Below are 16,032 nucleotides of genomic sequence, written 5' to 3'. Positions count from 1 at the left end.
GACTAGTTACAACTACAGTGACGGAAAGAGTGTGACACTGAAGGTCTGGAGGCCCGGGAAGAGCACAGCCCTACATTTTGCGAGCCAAGGGAAAGAGTACTGAGTGTTGTTTACACGAGGACAACAAACAGTAAGAAAGGACAGTGGGAAATTGGCCTGCAAGGGGATGGTGCACACAAAGGATTCTGAGCTGTAGCGGTGGGTGTGAACGCTTTCAATTTCCGTTGCTTTGAGTTAGCACACTTGGCAAATCGGTGTTAACAAGCGTGCAGGGACTCAGCTTGGCACAGCGCAGCTGAGCTCGTCCAGAGGTAAAAACCGATCCAAGGTTTTGATGGATTTTCTGAGGCATCCTGCAGAGGCCGGAAAGCAGTAAGCTCTCTTGGGGTATAGCGGGAATCCCGCAAGGAGCGGTGGTGGAGGCCCACGGATAGGAGCGAGGATGAGGGCCAGGGAGCATCTGCAGGTGCGAACCCGAGGTTCATCCAGTTTAGGGAGGTAAGACGAGGTCAACCAAGAGTCCAAGGGTCCCGGAGCCTGGGCGGGTGACAAGCACGGGTCCGGGAGCGCTGGCAGGTGCACTACCCTCTGTCTCCCGCAGCCCTCGGGACTGCCCGAGCCTCGAGACAGAGCCGTCTCCTGCCTTGCAACAGCTGCAGCAACCTCGCCTCGCTCCGCCCGCCCGGCACGCGGCCTTTTCCGTAGGAGGGCAGGCGGCGGCGGGGCCCGCCCCTTTGAGGCGCGCGCCCCGGAAGTGGTCACGCGGCGGCGCCGGGGCCGGAAGTGGACGCGGCCGGCGGCGGCGGGCGGCCGGCTAGGAGCTGCCTGGGGCCGGCAGCGCGAAGGCGCGGGCTCAGCGGGCCCCGCGCGGCCTCGGGTGCCCATGGGGGGCGGGGGGCCGGGCCGGTGACGCCGGACGCCCATGGACGCCCCTGAGGAGCCGCTGCCGCCGGTGGTCTACACCATGGAGAACAAGCCCATCGTCACCTGTAAGTGCGGCCGACCGGGTCGGGGGGGCGCGGCTGGGCGGGGCAGCTCCCACCTAGGCTGACACAGTTGATCTCCGACCTTTCCACCGGTGACCTTCGACCTGCTGTGCAGCCGGTGCCGAGCAATGAGTGCTGCCCGGGGCGGTCCAGACCAGCTCTCTCGGTACTGTCAGAGCTGCTGGTCCGGGACTGGGCCGGCCTTTCCCCGCGGGTCGGCTCTTTTGCGGGCTGAGCTGCGCACTGACCGCAGCCCGGTGGGCAGGCCCCTGCTCTCCGCAGGGCGCAGGTGCTCCTTCCTCTAGTAACAGACTAGCCCGAGTGGCAGGTGGCACCCAGCTCTGGCCGGTCGAATCTTCCTGTGCCTGCAGGCTCTTTCCTGAGACGACTGGGCTGCTCTACTAGCGAGTTCCCGCTCGGACAGCCCCTTCTGCACTTGTTCTTTTTCTCACTTAACACACACACACACACACACACACACACACACACACACACCTGCGTGCGTGCGTGCCCGCTCAGAGGGATTGTTTCTCTACTACAGAAAAAGAAAATTCTTCTCATTTTTAAAGCATAACTTAAGAATTGAGTACGTTTGCAAACCATGAACTCATGGGAAGTGTTGACATGTTAGTTGACGTTTTGAATGGCTTGCAGTGCTGTCTCTCAAAGTACAGGTGTAGGTATAGTCTCTCAAATATCACAGGTGTGATATTTGCCTGTTGGAAGTTCAGTATGTATGTGACCTTATGAAGGTACTTTTTCTAAACAGGAAACGCTCTTTGCAAAACCTGGTAGCTAGGTCCTGAGATTCCCCAGGTCCCCAGCACACCCTGCTCTGCTCTCTTCTTTGGGCCCTTGGAGGAATGGGCATACTCCTCCCAGCCCCCTCCTGTACCCTCCCAGACATTTCATAGTTAAAGACTTCCACTGCTTTGTCTCTAGTGAACTTTCTCAGAGAAGTGGATGTGTCTCCCTTAGAGTTGGGAAGCTTGCATAGTTCAACAGTAGCTCTCTCCACTTCCCCTCCTTCACCTCCAGAACGCTTGGCAGCTGAAAGAAAGCCGTGCCAGACTTCAGGGGCAGGCAGGTGGACTGATGTGGCAGAGCTGGTCTGGAGGCTGCCCCACCCTGCCCAGGTGCTCCCTGGTCCCCTCAGGGAAGTTGCACCCGATTCACGCTTAGGTCTAATGTGTTCCAGGTACTGAGAACTTTCCCCCAAGTGCTATGCACAATAATCACGGATAAGCACTTACTACCTGGAACACTGTCCACGCACCTGGTTTTATTTTCCGCCCTTAACTTTGAGTGTAGGCATTTCAACCTTCCGAAGCATTATCAGTACCCTTCTGAAGGTAAAACTCTGTGCTCTGAGGTATCAACTGTGACTAAAGGGGAGGGATTCATTACTCTGTTAGTGCTTGGAAATGTGTGATACTCCCTTTCTTACCTTCCTGTGTGTGGGACAGTGGTAGGGTGCAGTGTGCCTTCCTGTAGGCCTGTTGGAGTTTGGGATGTTGGTGGGGAATTGCCATGGCTTTGAGGTAGCATTGTAAGAAAGTATGCGGATGGTGTCCCCGACTTGGAAGGTACAACTCTTCATTGGCGTTTCAGAAAACAAAGTAATTTCAGAGAAAGGTAAAAACAATCTCTTTAAAATAAAACATTTCTTTTCTTTTCCTTCCTTCCTTCCTTCCTCCATTCCTTCCTTCCTTCCTCTTGGAAAACCTGATTTGACAGTGTACACTTGATGCCATTTTTATGATCCTGGAGCTTTGGCGAGCACTCACCCTGGTTCCACTTTATTCCTTCTTTATCTTTTTATGCTTTGAAGGAGAAGCAGTAAAAGCAGGTCAGAAATCTACCCACAGGCCAGTTCACTCTTAACAACACTTCAATGCTGCACATTACAAATCTCTTCGTGTTTGCTCCCCAGACAATGTTTCATCTTATTCAAAAAGTTCTTACTTTAGATCTCCTTGAACATAGCCAGTCTGTTCATTTGAAGATGAAAGCAGAGTTCATGTTTATCATTTTGTGTATGTTCGTGTATGTGCGGATCAGTCTCAGGAGTTGGCCTACCAGAACTTTCTACCTTGGCTTGTTTTTATACAGGGTCTCTCACTGGGATCTGGGGCTCTCCAGTTAGTCTGCCAACTAGCGAGCTGTAGGAATAATACCTGTAGCCCCCTCCTCATTGCTGGGGTCACAAGCTTGTCACCGTGGCTTGCTTTTCACGTGGATTTTTAGGGCCCAAGCCTGGATCCTCATGCTTCCCTGGCAAGCATGTTATGAGCTGAGCTGTCCTCCTTGCCTTTTTCTTTGGACAGTGAATTCTGCTAGACTGTGGGCATGGGAAGAATGGAAAGTTCTCAAAGGTTAGGGGGAAACAGAAGAGACTGTTGTTTGAGAATATTGCTGAGTTAATGTTTTGAGGCTACAGAGCCATTTTTTAACCATGATTGGAAGATTCTTAACGTCCTGCCTATGGGCTGTGGAGGAGAGACCCCGTCTACAGAGGGTCTGTTTGTGCCCTGTGTGGAATGTGCAGGGTGCCAGCTGGGCAGCCCAGTAAATCACCTCATCAGAATGATTAGATGCTACCATAGATTTATTAATCATGATACATGTTCAATGATACTGAAATGTAAGCCAGTGGTTTACCATGTTAAGTTTCAGCTTAGTCCCCCCACCCCCTTAAAAACTAGGTTTCTTTGTTTCAGAAAGAAAGAATCCCGACCCAAGCTCTGTTAGGGGAGACCCGATCCTTCTACCGTGTGCTCCTGCAGTAGAGACAGTTGATGCCCCACTGTCTGTAGCACATGTGGTGCAGCACATGTGTTCACCTTGGGACACGAAACATCTAAGAGATAGCGGCTCACCAGGGACAGGTCTAGCGCTGTAATTTTTTTTTTAAGATTTATTTATTATTATGTATACAACATTCTTTCCATGTTTGCTTGCATGTCAGAACAGGGCCCCAGATCTCATTATAGATGGCTGTGAGCCACCATGTGGTTGCTGGGAATTGAACTCAGGACCTCTGGAAGAGCAGTCAGTGCTCTTAACCTCTGAGCCATCTCTCCAGCCCTAGTGCTGTAATTTTGAAAGGAGAAAGAAGGCAGCAGAGACCAGCGAGTCTGCCGTGTTTTGTACCTGGTTGGAGTTGGACTTTCCCCTGGAGGTGAGTTTATAGATTTGGATTTCCTACCCAGCCTGAAAGTACAAAAACAAAGTAACTGTGAAGTGTGTTTTTCTTAAAATTAGCAAACATAGCAGTGGCGGCACACACCTTTAATCCCAGCACTCGGGAGGCAGAGGCAAACAATCGCTGTAAGTTTGAGGCCAGCCTGGTTTATAGAGTGAGTTCCAGGATAGCCAGGGCTACACAGATAAACCTTGTCTCAAAAAAATAAATAAATAAATAAAGTAAATATAGGTGTGGGTGGGAGCAGGAGGGGGTCTGCAGGCATGGCAGGCAAGAAGAGGAAACCATATAATCACCTGCCCTTCCTCCACAGTGGCGGGAATAGAACCCAGGCTCTCACAGGAGCCCAGCAAGTGCTTAGCTGTGGAGCTGTATATCCAGTCCTGTCTTTACGTTTTGAGACTTACTAAGATACCCAGACTAGCCTTAAATTTGGAATAGTCCTGCCTCAGCCTTTCAAGTAACTTTTGAGATTACAGGGTTGCTTTAGCAAGTCTGGCTGTGTAGGCTTGCCTGCTGTCTGCCCATGCTGGTTAGTTGTTCTTATGTTTTCCAGGCCATTTGGCCATTTTTATTTTGGAGGACCTCAGCAGTGAAATGGATAGTTAGGTTGACAGGAAGTTAGAGGAATCAGTGTGTGTAAAAGAAACTAGCCAGGAAGAGATCCCTAAACTTTTTCAGGTCTCAGTGTCGTGAATGTCACAGAATGTCATCTGGTTATTGTATTTAGTAAGCCCTTCCTTCGGTCTGTCCTAGCAGCCACAGAAGGGCTGTTGTACTAGGAAAGTTCTTTGTTGGCGGACAGTGTCTTCCTGTGAAAGACATGGTTTAGTGTGAGTGAGGTTTCCTGGGGCATCACAGGCTGGGCTCTGTGCCCCCTAGTCTCCTCTAAATGTTATTCTGTGTCCCACCTTTTCTTGCCTGTTCTACCTAGGTCTCACCTGTGTATGTCTGCTCACAAGCTGCCACCCTAGACACAGAACGTGGTCTAAGAGAGCATTTGTTTTTAAGTTGCACATTGATGGCTTTGACTTTCCCCCTCTCACGACTGATTCAGTCTCAGCAAATATTTTACTGTGTTTGAAGTAAGTCTAGGATCCAGTCACCTTTCTTACCTTTATGGTGGTCCCCACATCACAGGCCCTTCTTTCTGTCTGTGGGATTCCTGCAGTGGCCTTCCTGTATCTACTCCACCTTGCAGAAAAGGCATAACACCCTGCTCCCCAGCTCAGGCCCGCTGCTATCACACCCCGTTTCCCAAGGCTAAGCTATGGCTCTGTGGTGTCTGCTTGCTTAGCATGGGCAAGGACTCTACCCTAGCACCATGAAAACCAAAAGAAACCGAATAACCTTCAAAGGGCTCTCAAGAGCCCCACCCCTCCCAAGCTAGCCTCTGAGGCTGCTTGGAGCTGTAGTCTGCCCCTGCCCCTGGCCTAGTGGTCTCTGTGGCACTCTCTGATTCTCTGCCTCCCTCTTCTCCCAGCTTCTGGGGTCACAGTAGTTCCTTACCTGCCTTGTGGTACCTGCTCAAATGTCACTGACCCCTAGGCCTGCTTTGCCTATCATACCTCACTTGTGTTTGGGATCCCACTGACATCACCCGTTTTTCTTGGCACAGAGCTCCTAACAGAAATATTTGTTTTTGTCTTTGCTTATTGTTTCTCTTCACACTGAATCAGGCTAGAGTGTAAAGCTTCATGACTAGGGGGCTTGATCTATTTCACTGCTGTGTTCTTGGCACCTTGAATAGCACTTGGCAAGTACTGGGTGCTGAGTCTGTTCGTGTAGTAGATGAAATAAGCGAGTGCGTATTCTCTCAGGGAACATCCTGCTGGGTGTCTCTTAACGCTTCCATGAGGTACATGCTTCTGATGCCATAATGTTCTTTTCCTCTGCACTAAAACTCTCAGAGACTACTTGGCTTGTTCTTAGGTAAACTGAACTTGCCCATTTTGTTTGGACTTTTAAGTAGGGGAATACACGTTAATCCAGTAAAGCAGACCTAACCGGTATGCCAGGGGTACGTTTGAAAGCTAGTGGCAACTGTGTTTGGGTAAGTTTTCTTTACTGCAAGTCAGTGCACAATTAACATCACAACCAAACCAAGGCCTCTTGGTCACGGGCTGGCCTTGTGCTGGGGGAGCCACCTGGCTTTTAGAAGAGGCCTCAGATGATGCAGTTGTCACCCCGGTCATCTGCAAGATCACATCATGCAGTCTGTGTTTGGCGTCTTGGAGAGACATTGTGCATTAGTTCGTTGTGCCGTCAGCAGTTCCTTCCACCGATGGCTGAACAGGGAGTCACTGTGTGACCAGTCTGCCTCCCATTTATTTGGTTACTAGTTGGTGGACTTTTGGATTGTTTCTACATTTTGGCTCTTGTAGTCCTGCTTCATGTCTTTGCGTGGACTTGCGTTTTTATTTCATAGAGGATTCTAGGAGAATGGCTGCGTCACATGGTAAGCTTATGTTTAGCTTTTTAGGAAAGTGCCAGCTCCTTCCCAAAGTGGTTATACTGTTTAACATCCTTGGCACTGTGCAGCTTCCCACATCCTCACTGACAGCCTGTTGTCTGCCTTCTCCCTGTAGTGGAAGATTCCTCTCTCTGTTTGTTTTGAGATAGTCTGCTGTGTTACTGTGTGGTCCAGGCTGGCCTGTCACTGGAGCTCTTCCTGCCTCAGTCTCCAGGTGATGAGTGCCCCACACTACAGCCCTTAGTGAAATGTTTGTTGAAGTGTTTATTTTGAATTGTTACTCAATTTTATTTTCCCGATAATGCATCTTTTTATCAGTTACATATTTGAAGGTATCTTCTCTTACTGTTGTTTCTTTCCTTTTGTGTGTGTGCATGTGTGAGGAGGAGAGAGATTGATGTTGCTATTGGGTGTCTTCTGTACCTTGTCTTTTGAGAGCAGGTCTCTTCAGAACTTTGTACTCACTGACTGGTTAGATGGACTGACAGACGTGTTCCAGGGATCTGTCTGTCTCCTACCACCCTCCTTCTGTCAGTGCTAGAGTTTCAGACCCTATAAACAACCACAGCCACCTTTAACCATGTCCAGCAAGACATGGCACTTTATCCCCTGAATCATCTCCCTGGGTCCTCTTTTGTTACAAGAACCCATGTTCTTTAGAATAATGGATCTCAGCTTTCCTAATGCTGTGATCCTTCAATACAGTTCCTCGTGTTGTGGTAAAATTATTTTGCTGCTACTTCATAAGTGTAATTTTGCTGCTGTTATGAATCGTAATGTAAATATCTGATGTACAGGATACCTGATCGTGACTCCCGAAGGGGTCGTGACCCCGGGTTGAGAACTGCTGACGTAGCACATGGAGAGAGCAGTGGTGGGTGTACCTTGTGTGAGATGGTGGGCTGTTGAGTCCTTCTTCAGTGAGGGTGGACTACATTTTGGTTAGGCTGCAGTTTCCTGGCATGTAATTCCCACATGTAAACGAGGACAGTCCTGATTGGTTGTTGTTTGGTTAGGGCAAACCACTGTGTATGCAATCTCCCCCATGCAGATGAAGCAGCTCTGTGGTATAGGATTGCTTCTAATGTGTTTGGTGAACCATTCTCTCTTCCTCAATTTGGGTGGAATGGAGCTGTGGACCAGGCTTGCATTGGGGACATGTTTCCCCTTTTGATCTCTCCATCATGGCCTTCCTTTTACATTGCCATGCTCTGCCCCAGCAGAGCCGTGAGCCCAATCTTGGGGGGTTGGTTGGAAGTCTCTTCTTTAGTAGCTTCTTTGAGCTGAGCAAGGGTGCTGCATGCTTGGCCCTGTCCGTAGGTGATTACTTGGCAGGAGTTCCTGGCAGGCCATGAAAAGAGAACCATACTTGGCATAATTTTGGTAGAAGGTTTGCATTGTCTCATCCAGGAGGCTTATGAGAAGTGGGCCGTCCAGTGCCAGGGGGTGAATATTGTCAAAGTGTCACATGGGCTAGCACTCTTGAACTCTAGAAGACAAAACTGTACAAGAGGCTAAGACACAGGGAGTCCTATAAGTATGACTAGGGAGTGATGGAGGCCAAGGTGCATGTTCCTGTCTGGAAGTAGAGAGAAGTTTGGGCTCCACAAAGGTATATATGAGCCTCAGGATTTCTTCATGCAGTAAAGAAAATACTGAGCTATACCGTCTTTCAGTAGTACCCAGAAAGATGGAGGCCATGGCTGCCCCAAAGGGGTTAGGGTGTTCTGTACACGAAGGGCATGTAGAGGGATTCGAGCAGGCTTCTGTAGGGTCTCTTGAAGAGAAAGTGCAGATCCTTAGTTGATTACCACTTGAATAGGCTCTCCTGCCTCTCCTATGCTTTGTGGGAGACAGGATTTTAACCTGGACCTATGAACAAGGTCCTGACAAGTTGGTAGAGCCTTTTACATTGGCTAGAGTGACCACCTGAATCATGCCTTGTAAACTTTTAGATGTGCCAGGCCCTGGCTTACCCAGGTCAGGCTGAGAATCTGGGCAGTGCTGGTAGAAATTTGCTTTGGGATATTGCTAATTACATTACTCTTTGCTGGGCTCTCCTGTTGGGTATCTAAGACCATGTTGGTAGCCCTAAATTAACCTCTTTGTTATGGTCAGTCCAGACTCCTTAGGAGTTACTCAGAGACTTAGGAGCCCCTTGGCCCTTTTTATCTGAAATGGGTCAGGGGTCTTACTGATAACATGACTTCCCTTGAAAGCAGTGAGGACCTTTCCCTCTTTGTAGAAGGCACACAGATCTGAGAGTGGAGGCACACAGATGTGGGTCTCTACTTCTCTCTGATCAAGATGACAGTGGCTTGTCAGAGCTGCAGACCCTTTTAGAGGGGCTGGGAAGATCACTCAGTGGTTAAGAGAGAACCCAGTTACAGTTCATAACTGCCTGTAACTCCATCTCCAGGGGTCCTGACACCCTCTTCTGGATTCTACAGTCACCACTCCCGCATACGTGTGTGTGTGTGTGTGTATACACACACACACGCACAATTTGTAAAATAATAAAAATAGTCTTCAAAGATACAAGCTTTTAAAAACATAGCTACAAAATTTGTACTTAAAGCATTTTTTTAAAAAATATGAGCTAGTGAATTTTAACTCACTGTGTCCTTTGAGACAGATGTTTGCCATGTGGCCCAGGCTGGCTTCAAACTCGTGATCCTCTAGCCTCTGTCTCTGAGTGCTGGGATAGTAACAGTTGTACACTAGCATACCTGGCCTCCTGTGTGTCTTAACTTTTCTAAAAACATAGTTTGGATTAGTATTCAAATAAAGGTCTTTTTAAAATTTTTTTTTTGTTTTATTTTATGTGTATGGGTGTTTTGCCTAGGTGTTTTGCCTGTGTACTGCATTTGTGCAGTGCAGCAGAGGTCAGAAGAGGGCATCAGATCCCCTGGAACTGGAGTTACAGAAAGTTGTGTAGCTTTTATGGGTGCTGAGATTTGAACCCAGGTCCTGTGGAAGACCAAACAGTGCTTTTAACTGCCAAGCCATCTTCCAGCTTCCTAAATGAAGTTTTTAAGTAAGTTAATTCTCTTAGAACCTCTGCTCGCCTCTTCTTTTGCCTTCCAGTATTTTTGCAGCCCTATTGCAGCTGTCCTTTAGAAGTCTCACTGCTTTAGTAGCTGCAGCTAGGAGCTCAACATTTTATTCCTTTTTGTTTTGCTTTTGCAAGATTGTCTCATTGGTGGTGTGTTCCTCTATCAGCAGGTACACCATGTCTTATTGTCTTCCCACTAATTCCTAAAGGCTGTAAAATGGTGAGATTCTAATTTAAGTGGTTTTTCCTCTTTTATTAGTAGGGATACTTGAGTTAAAAGCATTTATACATGCCTATTTATAGTACTTGGTATGCCTGGCTTCTTCCCCTTCACAAAAGTGTCTTCAGAGCTGCCTCACTGTTCGTTCTGTCTCTGTCTCTGTCTCTGTCTCTCTCTCTCTCTCTGTCTCTGTCTCTCTGTCTGTCTCTGTCTCTCTGTCTCTCTGTCTCTCTCTCTCTCTCTGTCTCTCTCTCTCTCTCTCTATATATATATATATATATATCTATATCTATCTATCTATCTATCTATCTATCTATCTATCTATCTATCTATATATATATATATATATATTTGAGACAGGGTTTCTGTGTGTAACAGCCCTGGCTGTTCTGGAACTAGCTCTTATAGACCAGGCTGACCTCAAACTCACAAGATCCGCTTGTCTCTGCCCACTAAGTGCTGGGATTAAAGGCGTGTGCCTTCACCACCTGGCTCACTGTTCTCCTTAGTGACAGTTAGCTCTTCCAGTGTCATGAGCATCCTTGGTGTGTTTGGCCACTTGCTGCTGTTGCTGCATTGGTGTGTGCACTTTTACCTTTGGTCAGTTCAGAGCCTCCGTCTCTGTGGCAGGCAGGGCACTTTGCTGGGTTCTGGACTGTTTAGCTCACTGTGCTTCCTGCCTCTGATCTGCAGCCACCATCATCCAAGGAACCTTGTTTCCTTTTAGTAGAAATGCAGTTTACAAGTTTACCTTGACTTGGACGCTCGTCGCTAGGTGTATTCAGTGGAGTCTTTTTGTATTTTCAAGATTGTTGGAGTTAAAATTCAATATGGCAAGGCTTTATTTAGTCAACTATTCTATCTTCTATACATTCTTTCTTTCTGGGGGGAACTCTCCCCCTGCATCTGTAACTCAACTTGTGACACTATATGTAATCAGTATACTGAGCATTTACATTAGAACTATTTACAGTGCGTGGAACAGTGTGTGTAGGTTCTGTGCAAGTGCTGTGCTGCCTTATATTAGGGACTTGAGCATTGGTGGAGTTCCGTATCCATTGGGGTTTTGGGGCAAGTCTCTCAGATCTAAGGGACAACTGAATTCTGCTCTCTACTTTGGCATCTCCTTTACCTAAGCACCCTAATGCATTTTTACACAATGGTTTCTCTCACTATTTAAAATAGTATAAGCTTGATGAAATGGCTCAGTAGGTAAAGTCACTTGCTGGAGTTTGATCCCTCAGACCCACATAGTGGAGGAAAGGACTGACTCCAGTCCCCTGACCTCCACATAGACACATGGCCCATGTGCAGTGCTCCCCCATCATTTTTTTAAACATATAATTTAAAATAGAATGTGAACATTTTTATTTCCCTCTCTCAGGTGAGATATTGCTGACTCCACTGGTTTCTACACCTCTCCTTTTCCCTCAGTGTGCCTTGCACTGTGCTGTACCTGGAGTGTGGGCCCAGCCTGAGGAGCTCCACTGTGCCCATGTCTGTCTTGTTTCTGGCCATGACAGGTGCTATGTCACATTGCTGGATTCGCCAGTTCTTCTTTTTCTTCATCGTGCAGTGCTGAAGCTGCAGTTAAACCCCATTGAGAAGGTTGTTTTTGAACAAAGGCTTTAGGGTGATGAGGGGAGAACATGAGAAAAGAAGCAAGGAACCTTTAGTCCAAGGCAGGGCTCTTCTTAACATACAGCACTTACCCAGGTGGCCACTGTTTGCTTTGACAGAAACCTACCAACTAGCCCAGCACTGGTGGTGCACGCTTTTAATCTCAGCACTTGGGAGGCAGAGGCAGGCAGATCTCTGTGAGTTCGAGGTCAGCCTGGTCTACAAAGTTAAGTTCCAGGATAGCTAAGACTATACAAAGAAATCCTGTCTCAAAAAAAGTAAAAAAAGTCAAAAAACCAACCTACGAACTGGAGCCCTCAAGATGGCTTCTCAGGTAAAGGCGCTTACTATGTAAGCCTGATGACCCGAGTTCAATTTCCAGAACCTATTGAAGGCTGCAGAAGAGAAAGTTGTCCTTTGACCTGCACATGCTGTTGTGGCATATGTGCTCACCTGCTCACATAATGCATGTGTATGTGAGTGCACACATGCATAATAACAGTAAATAAAGTTATGTTAAAAAGCTACCATTTACTGGGGCTTTTCGTGGTCTTATGTTGTGACACAGTTATGCAATCTTTTCCTTCTGAGATTCTTCAGCTTCCAGATTAGCCTGGGCTCTGTGAGTTGTTGAAGGTGACTGCTGTCTCCTTAGTTAAGTGATGCTGGCGTATACAGAAAAGGACCTTGGCACTTTGTGTCTTGAGACTGGTATTCATGTGTCAGTCACATTTCCTTTTCTGCAAAACTCTACAGCATAAAGCTTGTGGCCGCAAAGGCACCATCCTGTGTTCCCTCTCATCACTCCTACTGAGGGAACTATTGTCGCATAGAGCAGGAACAGGGGAAAAATCCTTGTGTGGGAATGCTCACTGTTATGTCTGTGTGTGCCTGTGCATGAGTGTGTGCATGAGCATGTGCACGTGTGCGACATGCCTGTGTGGATGAATGCATGGGCCAGAGTAGGGGCCAGGAGGAAGGCTAGATGGGACAGGCATAGTGACAGCCAATGACGAAGGGACAGGGTCATTGAAGGACCATTGGGGGCAGATTATATGTTTAGTACTAGATTTCCCTATGACAGCTTCCAGTGTGAAGTTTTTATTAGTGACTTTTTTTATTATAGTGTTGACATTGTGTGTGTTACAGCAGATTCCCTAGTAGTCGTGAACAGGCTGAGGTAACTTTCCAGCCTGTGTCCTTGGGTGTTTTACTGTCCGTCTGAAGGTCTGTCTTAGCAAATGCTGTTCAGGAGAGATTAATGTGTGTTGGCTATCGGATCAAGAACATGCATGCTTAGGCTCAAAGATTGGCCGTCCAGAGAGATAGATGTTCCAGCCATGTGGGAGCTGCCTGTATTTGGACTGTAGCTTTTGTTCACTCTGCAACAGTGTGTGTAGAAAACAGCTGTTTCTGAAGGTGTATAGACAGCAAGTATAGATACAGTGTGCATTTCTTTTGACTCTTTTGTTCAGAAACGGAACCCTAGGGTCTTTCTTGAGGATCATCTTAGTTTAGTCTCACTCTCGTGTGTCCCACCTTGGTGGCAGGATTCTTTGGTAATGTGAGTCTTAGCCCTGACCCAGTGCCCCCAGTCATGCATACTCGTCCAGCCCTGTGGCTTAGCTAAAGTCTGTCCCTGCTCCCCACTGTGAGTGCTGTGGAGCAGAGTGGCCCGTGGCTGGTGAGAGCGAGGACAATTCCCTCTTAAACAGCAGTTTGGCTGTCCATGGCTTGGCTTCTGTTGCTCAGGTTTTACTGAGGGACAGTGTCTGTGAGCACTGGAGATCTTCCTCCTAACACAGGTCTCCCAGGTCAAAGTGCTGACCTTCAAGAGCGTGACACCAGGTCTTTTTAACCTTTAACAGCTACTTGACTGTGGCCTGTTGGGAAGCACCCTCCCTCCCCCACTGCAGTTCCTGCCTATACAGTGGTCCTTCTTCACAGGCCGACGTGAAGTTTCAGGTGTGCTGGACCGGATCCCTACAAAGATTACTAGTGCTTTTGTCAAAGCGCCCAGGAACTCCTCAGCCTTCCACCACCAGAGGACACTGACAAGGATTATTGGAAGCCTCTCTTCTTGGGCCTTGGCTTCAGAACTCTGAGATGTGCTTTCCGCTGTTTGGGAACCCCATCCAGAGTGTTCTGCTGTTGCCTGGGTCATAGGACACCTAGTTTGATGAGAAGAGACGCTGTTGGTTGTGCTTCTAGCACTCTCTGGCCCCACTCTTCTCTGAGTGTCCAGAGTTTTAATTTGCCTGGGCAAGGCATGAACATGTGCTCTTGGGGAAGCCTCAGGTGTAGCTTATATCAGTAGAAGTCTGAACTCTGGTTCTCCTGTGGGCAGTTTTTTGCTCTGAGCCTCAGGGCTGTCGGTGGTCCAAGCAGCACACTGAAGCGGTGCCCACCCCTGCACAGGGCACAGCCATCTCACGCCACTCCTTACTCTAACTGAATGTTCGAGGACTTCTGTGTCTGCCCTTTAGTCTGGCTCCATTGTGCTTAGAGGGTCTTCAGTCTAGGTGGCCCAACACACCCCTGTAACTGGGTGTGGACTGGTCTGTTTCATCAGTCAGGTCTTTGTATGACTCCCTAACCTAGCTTTTTGTTTGTTTGTTTGTTTGTTTTATCCAACTTTTTTAATAATTCATTTTTTATTGATTTTTTTTTTTTATTGAGCTCTACATTTTTCTCTGCTCCCCTCCCTATCTCTCCCCTCCCCTTCAACCCTCTCCCATGGTTCCATGCTCCCAATTTACTCAGGAGATTTTGTCTTTTCTACTTCCCATGTAGATTAGATCCATGTATGTCTCTCTTAGGGTCCTCATTGTTGTCTAGGTTCTCTGGGATTGTGATTTGTAGGCTTGCCTAACCTAGCTTCTTGACTCTCTTACTAGTCAGCTCCGAGCACTGGGGTCCACAGGGAAGGAGGCCTGTGCTCACGGCAGTGTTTCACTTGACCTTTTCACGGTAATCTGGGAAGGCCTCCCAATCAATGGTCTGAGGTGGCTCTCTCCATAGCCTTTTGAGTCAGGATGGTAGAACAGAGGTTTCTGGGTAGGGTACTTGAAAGCTGTGCTTGAGGAACTGTTTTAGGAGCAGCTGGCCTGCCTGTTACAGCCTGCTGCTCTGAGGAAGTTGCTCTGAGCCAGGCTCTCATGATTCAGAGACACTCCCTTCTCTAGTGAGCTGCTTCAGGAATCTAGGAAGAAATGTTGCTCGTTTAATCTCCTCCCTGTGAGTGGAGATTAAATTCTTCTGAAAATGTCAGCACTCTCCATCAGGCATTGGGAAAGCACCTTTCTCTGCTGTGACACTGATACAGATACTTATGACTGTAATAATAGTGACGGCTGTGTGTTCTGAGACACTTACCATGGCTTGACTTCATATTCTCTCTGTATGTGGGTAAGTGTGCACCTCGGTGCATTAAGGTCAGAGGTCAACCTCAGGTGTCATTGCTCAGGAGCCAATTCATCTTGTTATTTGAGACAGAGTCTCTCACCTTCCTGTAAACTCACCTCATGGCCTAGAAGACTGGGTGGCCAGTAAGCCTCAGGGTCTGTCTGTTTCCAGGGTGGGATTATAAACATGTGCCCCCATGATAGCCTTTTAACATGACTCTTAGGGACAGAACTCTGGTCCTCATGTTTGTGGGACAAGCACTTTGCAGACTGAACCATCTCTTCAGCCCTGTATTTATATGCTTATTCATTTATGGCTCCAGTGGCTCAGAAGACTTTACTCTTCCTTTCAAAGTGAGGCTTTGATAAGTGAGGGCTACTCAAAAGACCACAAGTTCAGGATAAATGGTGCCGGGCTGGGCTCCAGGCCCCTCTCCCTGCCTCATCAGGGCCATTTCCCTTGCTCACATCCCTGGTGGCTCCCTGAGCTTATATACTTTCTTCTCATCAGGACACTGTTAGGTTGGGTTTAGGATCTGCCCCCTTAAGACTTATTTCTAGCTGGATTATCAATTCCAAAGGCCCAGTCATTCATCGAGGCTCCATTCTGAGGTGCTACAGTTCGGACATCAAGACATTGCGATTTTGGAAGACAAAACTCATTTCCTGATAGGAGTGGAAGCCAGGTGTTATCGCAGGTTAAATCCTACAGTGTGGCAGCTGAGGCAGGTGCATGGCCCTCTAACACTCAAACAGGACACAGCTAAAGGCTAGTCAGTTACAGAATGCAGGAAGGGTTGTTCTGCAGGTTGCCCTTGCAGGCCTTTCTGTGGAGTGGTTTCCTGTGGAGAATGGCTTGGGGATTTCTTCCTTTACTGATTTCTGAGAGAGATGACAGCAAGTAAATGAACAGGATGAAAACCACAGCAGACTTGTAATGGCTCCTGCCAGGTCTCGCTTGGTGGTGGTGGTGGTGTGTATGTAGCCACACCCTGGCCCTGCTGGCCCTGCTGGGGAGCTGTCCTTTCCCTTTCCTGTCTCGTGCACAGGCACAGGAAGCACAAAATGC

The 16,032-nt window shown here is 47.9% G+C and overlaps 1 protein-coding gene across 1 annotated transcript in view; it reads left to right on the top strand.

Annotated features, from left to right (window-relative positions):
* The first annotated feature begins 802 nt into the window (after positions 1 to 802).
* The window catches only part of Trappc10 (trafficking protein particle complex subunit 10), a 68,199-nt gene continuing 52,969 nt past the window's right edge, over positions 803 to 16,032 (top strand). The window contains exon 1 of the mRNA XM_038341658.2: positions 803 to 989. Coding sequence (XP_038197586.1) covers positions 923 to 989 — 67 coding nt within the window. The 5' untranslated portion in view covers positions 803 to 922. The remainder of the gene's footprint in view (positions 990 to 16,032) is intronic.

Source organism: Arvicola amphibius, chromosome 9 (assembly GCF_903992535.2).
Source record: "Arvicola amphibius chromosome 9, mArvAmp1.2, whole genome shotgun sequence".
NCBI classification, from domain to species: domain Eukaryota; kingdom Metazoa; phylum Chordata; class Mammalia; order Rodentia; family Cricetidae; genus Arvicola; species Arvicola amphibius.
Note: the sequence above shows the minus strand (reverse complement) of the source record. Positions and strands in the feature narration are given on the sequence as shown.